We start from the raw sequence: 9,554 nt of genomic DNA, 5'->3' as shown, positions 1-9,554 counted from the left end.
TCTGGGAGATCCAACAAAAGGAATTTGATGCTCTCCCGCCCTCTTCTCCTTTACTAAGAACTAGTCATTTCCCAAAGGCCTTTGTGGATGTAAAGAAAAGCTTGGACTAAGTGTTCTAATGGTTCTCAGTACATGCAGAGTCTGTTCTTCTGAAGGTGTTCTATACCAGCAACTGAAAGCACTTCCTGAGATGAACAAATATGCAAGGATTAGGAAACGTCATAAGCAACGCATTGTAAAAACAACACAGATGTTTACCACGCAAGCATAACCACGCTTGCCGGAACAATGACTGCCTTTTTCTGTACCTTTACCCGTGCATGTGCCAAACTACACATAGGCATGGTTAAGGCACAGAAAACGGCAGGGTGGATCGGGAGAGCGCACGGTGAGGTAAGTGAGGCTGGGGCAAGGTTGGGGGTAGTTTTTAGGGTGAGGGGCGGATTAAGGGCTTGGGGTTCTATTTTTTTTTTTTAGGGGTGGGGTGGAGGTTTGCTTATTTTTTTATGGCTTAGGGTGGGGGTCTGGCTATTTTGTTTTTTTTAGGGACGTGGTGGGGGGTTAGTGTATTTTTTTTTTAGGGCTTAGGGTGAGGGAGGGGTGGTTTATTTTTTTAGAGGTGTGGGAAGGTTTAAGGGAGGGTGGGAGGAGAAAACAGGAGCAAAGATCCGGAGGGAATGCAATGAGATAAGTGAGGTTGGGGAAGGGTTGGTGGGTAGTTTTTAGCAGTGGGGTGGATTTAGGGATTTTTAGGGATAATTTACTTTAAGGTTTTAGGGTTCAGGGCAGGTAGGGGGTGTCAGAGTAGTTTTGTTTTTAGAACTAGGGGTGGGGGGCTGTGGTATTTTTTTTAGGGCTCAGGGCAGGTGGGGGGTCGAGGCAGTTTAGTTTTTTGGGGTGGGGTTTGAGTAGTCCACACATTTTTTTTAGGGCTTAGGGTAGGTGGGGGGTCGGGGTAGTTTACATATTGGGGGATGTTTGTTGGGTTCAGGGTGGGTGGGGGTGTCAAGGTATTTTCGTTTTTAGGGGCAGGGTTGGGGGTCAGGTCGTTTTTTTTTTAGGGCTCAGGGTGGGTGGGGGGTTGGGGTATTTTTTTTTCATGGGCAGTTGTAGGGGGTCGGTTAGCTTTTTTTTAAGTACTCAGGGTGGGTGAGGAGTCTGGTTAGTTTAGTTTTTAGGGCTTAGGGTGGGTGGAGGTCAGGGTACTTCAGTTATTAGGGTTGGGGGAGGTTTTAGGGCTCAGTCGTGTCTGCATAATCTATTTATTAGGGGTGAGGGTAGTTTTGGGGCTCATTTGTATGACAGAACCACGCATGCCATTTCCACATATGCCTTTACTAAGCATGCTTTTACAACAAAATGTGTTGTAAAGGCATGCGTGGTAAAGGCATGCGTGGAAAAGACATGGTTGTGGTTCCGACTGCGTTGTTAAGGCATGCGTTGTTCCGGCATACGTGGTTCTGTCACACAACCACATGGATTCCTCTCCACTAGCAGTTGAAGGTTCCTCAAGATTTTTTGGAATCTCCTGGTGAAAACTCTAGCGCTCCAGGCAACATGGGAAATTTGAGATTTGAGCTTCTCTGACTTACGTTACTGTAGATGGTGTTTAATAAGAAGTGCCAGATCTGTCAATCTGTATATGGTAGCAGCATGAGCAGAATGAATTAGCTCATTCATTATCTCCTCTCCGAGTCCTCTCCATTACATGGTCATTAGGGTCCACTTAATCCAGGTTGTCTCAGTTTCTGTCTGTGGGAATCTGGTGATATAATTTAGGACATCACTGCTACCCTGTTAAATATCACACAATGTTTCCTCAGTAGAAAACACCAGATCTAATCTCGCAAACATTTCCCTAAAGCTTTTAAAGAAATTGAACTTATTGGGAAGATTGAGATCTCCATTGTAACCAGTGACTAGGCCACAGCCTATGCTGGCCCGGTCAGAGCTCCCATTAGATATACCCCCATAGATTTATCTTCAGAGAATTTCATTGGATGGAAGGGGAAGTGCACTGTCAAGCCATACAAAAATTATTTTAAATTATTTCCAGAAAAAGACGGAATAGAAGATGACTACACTGGAAAATCTGCACCACTGGTAGACATGGCCTGACTTGAGGCCAGATTTTTATTCCACAGTTGCAGGGTTTCCTAGGGTTGCTAATGTGCTTTGCAAGAGCCTGGGAGGGATCTTGTCAAGGCCCTTGTAAGGGATCCATCTCTTTCTCTAGACTAATTAGTGTGTGCCGCAAGCAGGCAAGAACTGGACGTTGAGTTTCTCCTAATTTCTTGGTCTTTGTCTACCAGAGGTAAGGGTGACTCCTTCCAGTATCCAAGATGATGCTGGTGCAAAGCATGCATGCAAAGAAGAACACGCCAAAGGCAAAATGCCTCTTTGAAACCGGCGAGGAATGGAAGTCTATAAGGCTGAAGGTCCGAGCTTGGCTGAGATGAGCTAAAGCCAAGTGGATGCTGGAACAAAACTTTCTGAAGAAAATCCAAGAACAAAGAAGAAAAATCCTGGGACAAAATTTGACAGGGGGACTTTGAATGCAATGAAAAATAAACAAAACTGAATACTTTGCAGCACAAGGAAATATTCTAAGGCCACTCCATTAAGAGTCAATATAGAGGAAGCATCCGACGATCCATTCATTCCATCCAGTACATTGAGCATAGATAGCTGTCATCTTGAATTAGGATAGTGAAAACAATTTGGCCCATTGAATGGTGAGATTTCAGGAAATCACAAGCCCTCATTGGCATATGAAGGGCACAGCGACAAGACAAGCGCAGCCATGAAAGGGCCCAAAGATACCCACAGCTCTGCTGCATCATGCTGATACTCCCCAGCCCTTGGTTATCAGCACGCAGCAGGATTGATGATCACATAGGAGTCTCTAAAGTGATTAGAGATGAGTGCCATGGCAGCTGCATGACAATAACTGGGGGCTAAAACAGTAGGTGTGGATGTGGGGTCAAAAATGTAATTAAAAAATGTACTGTAATTATTTTGTTGGCCTTTCACCTACAGGTAACTGCTTATGAAGTAATTGGTCCAACAACAAACTTAGCTGATACAACTTAACAAGTTTATGTTGATTATTAAAGCATAGATTGTTGACCTTTAAACACATCTACAAAAGTCACAGAATCACTACCATTGATTTGCTGGGAGGGAACTATCTTTGAAATGTAACCTCTAATATACAGCGTTAGATATTCCTCTCTGCAGTATTTGCAGTCCCTGAAAATGAAAGACAACTACAGATATTAGTGTTTAAAGTACGATTTCAGCTATTTCCCCTCTCTATAGGTACGTTTTCCTGTTCACATATTCCACGATTGTACAGTAAATTGCACTCTATTGTTTATTACATAAATAGTGAATAATATTATTCACGTTTTGTGTAGTAAAACAACTGAATAAAACCAGGAATGTGGAGCCCCAAGCGACTTCCATTTGGAAAAGCAACCCCTGTGCTCCAGTCACTGACTGGGTGTCTTAGGCCAGGGTCGTAAAAGCAGTGCCAGGGGTCGCAAGGGGTCCCAGCTTTGGCGACCCCTAAATGACGTCCATGATGGGGCTTGGTTGAGACTGACGTCTTGCAGACACCTGATTAACAAAGTTAACGAACAAGGGGTCGCAATTCTGAAAAGGAGGAGTCATCTCTACAAAACCAAGCTTTTTCTCTTTTATTAGAAATATTCTTGTATAAAAATGAGACTTTTCATGCTTTTACACATCGGCATCGGATAAGTCATAAACAGTCAGGCACTGTACTTCGTTTTTTTCTCGCTTTGATTGGTCGGTACATAAAGCAAACGTGTGTGTTTTTTGTTTTTTTATCAAACCATATTTCGTTACATACAATGATCAACCAACAATGGATTCGGCACTGCCACACAGTCTGACGCTTTTTTTGTCTTGCTTTTTTTTAAACTTTTTTTGCACCAAAGTGTCGAGGTAATGGGCAGGGAATGGTATGAATGGGGGTGGTGGTAGAAATGAAAGCAAAGGAGAGAAGTAAATAGACCAAAAATAACTGGTGGGAATGGAAGATAAGAAGCAAAACTGAAGTCTTTGAGAGTGACAGAAGAAAAAAAGTACTTTTCCACAATCCACAAACGTTCCCACAATTTTTTGACAAAATTAAACGAAGCGGACAAGAGACGTCCTGCCCCGGAAAGACTTCCCGTCCGTCACGCGTGTCTATCGCGCAACCTTGTCCCGCCACCCCGGCATCCGGCGGAATGTTTGTTTGCCTTTGTGTCCCTTCGCTGGGTTTGCCATTAAGCCAGGATCATCTCCAGAAGCACCGCAGTAGCCCTTGGCTGTGGAATCCGGCACCCCGGCGCGCGCAGGAGAAACGTGCACTCCTTCTGCCGCCGAGTGGCGCTGACGGCCTCCCTCGTGCCCTCCCCGGGGGAGGGCTAATGGGCATGGTCACAAAGTTGCAATGTTAGATGGCGTGGTTGCTGTAGCTGACGTAGGTTTGTTTGGTCGCCAGAGCTAAAGAAAGAGAGGAAAGCAAAAAGAATTATTAATAAGTTATATTCATATTTCAAGATATAAATACCACCTGCTACAGTTCAGCCATTTAATTAGCGGTCAGGAATGAGTAATAGCTAGCACAGTGTCAACATCTATATGCTTCACTAAGTAACGGGACATTCTTACCCACTGAAGTAGTCAGATGCAGTGTCAACATAAATATTTTTTTGTGATTCAGATTCATGGTTTCATATTGCAATTTATTATCTATCAAATCAAATATTCATAAGGCACATACTTTCATCCTATATAAAGGCCTTTCTTGATGCGATCAAAAGATAGAAACCAGAGAGGAAAACAACCCTGAAGATACGTCTGTCATGTAAGGCTATTTTGTCATACAAACTGGCCATGCATTTCTTCCTAGAACTAAGATAATTAACTTTTCTTAAACAGGTTAGGGAGTTCTGCAAGCTAGCACATTGTGTTCTGAATGATCTTTCCACCCCCTTCATATGTGGTGCTCCTCGCCGAGAGAATTTGGGAACTTGACCACAAACTGCATGAGGGTTCGTACATCTGGATTTCTCAGGTACAATTGAAGGAGAGTTGTTATAGGGAATGTGCTGCAACCTTTGAAAGAGGTTCATTTTGATAGATGGCGTCAATGAAGCTCCCCGGTCTTTGCAGAGACATGGACATATTTTCTGAAGTCGAGGAGGACTCATGCAGCAGCATTTGAATATGTTGTAATCTGGCTACTGCTTTAGAATAAGTAATTCGCGCTTCTGGCCTCTGGATAACGAAAGATTAAATAGAAAATGTAAACATCAAAAAAGGAAAATGTCTAAAATAGAAATACATAAAATGTATGGTGACAACTCCTAATCTAATATGGTGGTGTAAATTAGATCAAAGGAACAGTAAACTTGGTTTTCCATTTTGAAGGACTGAGGTAAGTTTATAGGGAAGACACAAAATAAGACAGAATGCCAAACGAGTCAATAACGGGGGGATGGCATAGCCAGAGAAAGGGAGAGCTTCAAACCCTTGCCCTTTGGGACAATAACGAAGAGGTAAGGTTATTCGGAAGAACCTGCAACCTGGGTGAGATAGGTGAAGGCTAACCACAAACCTCGGGACAGACACAGACTTTCAGGTAGAACTGGATATCAGCCCTCAAGACGGTGCACGAATCAAGCCGTGATCTGCCAGAATCGTGCAATAAACAGCATAATGTGTTTTACAGTAGTGGCCTGTACTGTCCAGTTATCGTTTCATTATATATATTACTGCATCGCCCAGTATTGCGGTGGGAGTGAGCGGGTCACTAAAAAGAGTGCTGTGTGCCACCGTATTCGGTCTCATCAAGCAGTACTGTGTAGCGTTCACTTCATATATACAATGCACTTCAATGTTTAGTTCCCTCACTCAGTATTGTTCAATACTCAGCTGCATCTCCTGGTACAGTATGTAGCCAATCAGACAACATTATACGATGTCTGTTAAGCATGGCAGCATTAAACACTAATAGCCATTATTATGGAACAATTTTTGCAAGCATGATGAGCTGTGCAGAGTTAAGCAGCATCACTTACACTAGAGATCATGTTATGAATTCATTCGCTGCTGAGTAAATATGATGCATTGCCGAGAAGGGTTGTTGGGAGGACCCATAACATAACGTGTATTTGTAAAGCACACATATCCCCTAAGGGATCAAGCGCTGAATAACAGATGTTAATTGTTATCTAACTCAATGGTACTCATTGTATCGACCTCAGAAGGATGAAAGGCTGAGTGGACCCACCGGGATTTGAACCTGTGACCATGAGGTCAAACACAGGCCCCTACAGTGGACGTGGTAGGCCACTAAACTACCAACTTGGCAAACCATATTCTCACAACTTTTGAGGAGTTACGACAGGTGGGTCAGTTTCTAGTATTTGGGTCAGTGATGTGATATCTGAAAAAACAATTGGAACCAGAGAGACAAGGAACCAACCCCTCACCCCGACTCTCTGCCAAGTGTGTTGGCACATGATGATGCCACAGGAGCTTTAATAGTGATGTACCAAAGCTTAATTACACAGTCTAAGACAGATCTCTCCTCTTTTAAGGAAGTATGGGAAAGAGATGTTGGGAAGGACTTCCTTGAAAAAGTGTGTCCTCAAATACCCAGTACCCCTTGAATGCCTGAGAAACACATGGTTTCAGATCTTACATTATAAGATACTTCATGGAGCGTACCACACAAGTAAGAGGCTGCATATGATCTTCCTGGCAATCCAGACAGTTCTCCCAAATGTATCAGTACTAATGCATACTTACTACATATGTTCTGGAGCTGCCGAGATCTCAAACTCCACTGGGAAGCAGTGTATGAACTACTTAGAGAGGCTACTGAGAGGTACTATGACATGTACTACTAGGAGTCTATTGGACCTGCTTGAAAGGTAGACACTTGTCAGGCTTAAGAATAGGCTTGCTGATTTGGCATGGTTTATAGCAACCCGACAGATAGCCATGTCCTGAAGGTAGCTCACCTGCCCAGCCCCAGCATCCTGGAACGAGATTGTTCTTGAAGTGGACAGTGGCAGAAGCTGATACTTTGGCCGCCATGTAGAGGCAAACCAGAGGAAAGGTGAATATAACAAGATGGGTTGAGATGATTATTGTTTTGAAAGCCAAGACAAACAAAACACCACCTTCAAATGGTAGGCTTGGAAATAAGTGGGCGAACAAGGTGTATTAGAGGGGAGCACATGGGCCTGGATCACCTGCAGGAGAAATGCATGTAAGCGGAATACGGTCACCTTTTGCTGAATGAATCACTATCATATTGCTGGGGTGTTATTGTAATTCTCAGGGTGGGACACCTATCAAGATCAAAATTGGAACCTTTCATTGGGGTTCTTGGTAGGTGTTTGCCTACCCATGAATAGAAATATGTGTTAACCATATGTGATCAACTGCATTGTTGATGATTAGGATAACACGTATGACGCCTTGCCAATTTCTCAAATATTAAAGGCTTGATAGTTGGTTATTGTTTTTTTATTGTCATCTATGTGAATAACATGGAAATGTGATGTTGAACCTGTTTTGAAGGAAACACAAAATATAAATAAATGGAAAAAGCAACATCGCTTACATTCTTATGAATGTGTCCTCATCACACATTAATTTGTAATTGTAACCTCTGCTAGTACATTGCTGGGTTCAAGCTCCTTACTCAGTATGTTGAATATTGCAGAAAAGTGTGCAGAACCCCTTCCTTACATAGTGGAGAACAGGGTTCAGCCCATCGCCCAGTATTTGTTTTCGCAATATCCCCTCATGACCTAGAATAGTCCTGAGCTGTATTCCCCAGTGTTATGCAGTATTCCCCAACTATTTTACGATATTTCGTCCTATTCCCCAGCATGGCCCAGCATGTCTCCCCTTCACTCAGCACAGATCAATAATCAACTAATCCACCAGGACGGTGCAATCTTCTGCTCTATCCCAAATTTGTATGCAATATTCAGATCCACCTCAGAGCAGTGTGCATTATACAGGCTCACCTCCCATTATGGCGCAGTATTTAGCCCTCTCTTCAGTACTGTGCAGTACTCATCTCTTTCACTAACTACTATAAGATATTCACCTCCCTCCCTTGTCCAGTACTGTGCAGCGTACCCTCCATCCTTCAGTACTGCACAATAAACACGCCATTATTCCGTACTAAGCAGTACTCATTCCGGCCTTCCACTGCTGAACGGTGTTCACTTGGTCATGCAATATTCCAGCCAGGCAGTTAAATATTTTATTACTGATTAATTTAAATCACTACAAAAATACAGAAAGGGTTGTTTTTAGATTATTTATTTACAGACTTTAAAAATGGATTTGTCATAAAGTTAAAAACTAAAACCAGAATACACCGAGGGTGTACTTGATCTGCTATTTTTCCAAAATGTAAGGCTCCTACGGTCTTTTATTGGAGCTCTCTACCGAGGCCAATTCTAACCGTTTTGTTGCCTCAGCTAAGAAATGGTGCCATGCTGGCAGCTGAGGCTAAGAATGGCCTCCATTCCGGCCTTGTTCATCTGCGTTACCGCCTGGTCGTACGTCCAGTTCGCGGAGGAAGGGTCACAGACGGAGTTGCGATGGTGTATTAATACGCAGATTCTTGAGTAGTGCACGTAAGTTACGTGCGCCAACGTCTCTGGTGCACTGGTGCTCAAGCACCCACGGTATTTGAGCTGAGGGGCTTGTGAAAGTGCACCAAAGAGTGTCCTCTGATCGGGAAAAAAGACATCAGCAGTCAGTGTCGGAGCGGGACAGAAAATAGGCCCAGGCGCATGGCTCAAAAGCCACAATGTCCTGAAGGAATCATACATGACATGAGATCACAGGGAAACATTTTTAATTATTTATTTTACTACATAGTCTACTCCATTGTCAAGACTGTTATTGCCTGATCCCCATGTAAAAGCAATCATAAATCCTGTTCACCTAGTAAATGAAAGTGCATGATTTCATTAATTTCATGCATGAGAACAAGCACTGGCATGTCATTTGTCAGAGCGGGTGTACATGAGGGAGCCGGTGTGTGTGTGAGTGCATGTGAGAGTTTGTGTGTGTGTTATGCTTGTGAATGTTATGATGGTCCCGACATGCTGGATGTAATTCTTGGCTTAAGGGGAGAGGGAGACAACATCTGCATATGGGCACATTACCATGGCAAAATGCAGGCCCTGTAATAAAGAATGTAATTCTTGGCTTATGAGGGTTTGCAAACTCCTGGTGCTGACACATCGGAGGTATTTTTGCCAAACCAGGGGGCACGCAGAAAAAGAGGGCATCTATGGAAAAATGGTGGCAAGACAAATGAAGGCACGCATGCTTTATTGGAAACATCCTTAGGAAATTTCTGGATTTGGGATGTTGTATGTACTTTTAGAATTAGGGACACTAATGACAAAAAACTAGCTCTGCAACACTGGAGGTAATTGTTGACATATCGGGTGAACCCATGACAAATAAAAAAAAAATGTGCGCTACTTCGA

The 9,554-nt window shown here is 43.2% G+C and overlaps 1 protein-coding gene across 1 annotated transcript in view; it reads right to left on the bottom strand.

The window, feature by feature from the left end:
• Positions 1-3,679: 3,679 nt before the first annotated feature.
• Positions 3,680-9,554, bottom strand: part of GRM4 (glutamate metabotropic receptor 4) — a 970,099-nt gene continuing 964,224 nt past the window's right edge. Inside the window, exon 11 of the mRNA XM_069238851.1 lies at positions 3,680-4,518. Within this exon, the coding sequence (XP_069094952.1) occupies positions 4,469-4,518 (50 nt within the window). The 3' untranslated portion in view covers positions 3,680-4,468. The remainder of the gene's footprint in view (positions 4,519-9,554) is intronic.

Source organism: Pleurodeles waltl, chromosome 6, assembly GCF_031143425.1.
Source record: "Pleurodeles waltl isolate 20211129_DDA chromosome 6, aPleWal1.hap1.20221129, whole genome shotgun sequence".
Lineage (NCBI taxonomy): Eukaryota > Metazoa > Chordata > Amphibia > Caudata > Salamandridae > Pleurodeles > Pleurodeles waltl.
The sequence above is the reverse complement of the archived record's forward strand: the minus strand, read 5'-3'. Positions and strand labels throughout refer to the sequence as shown.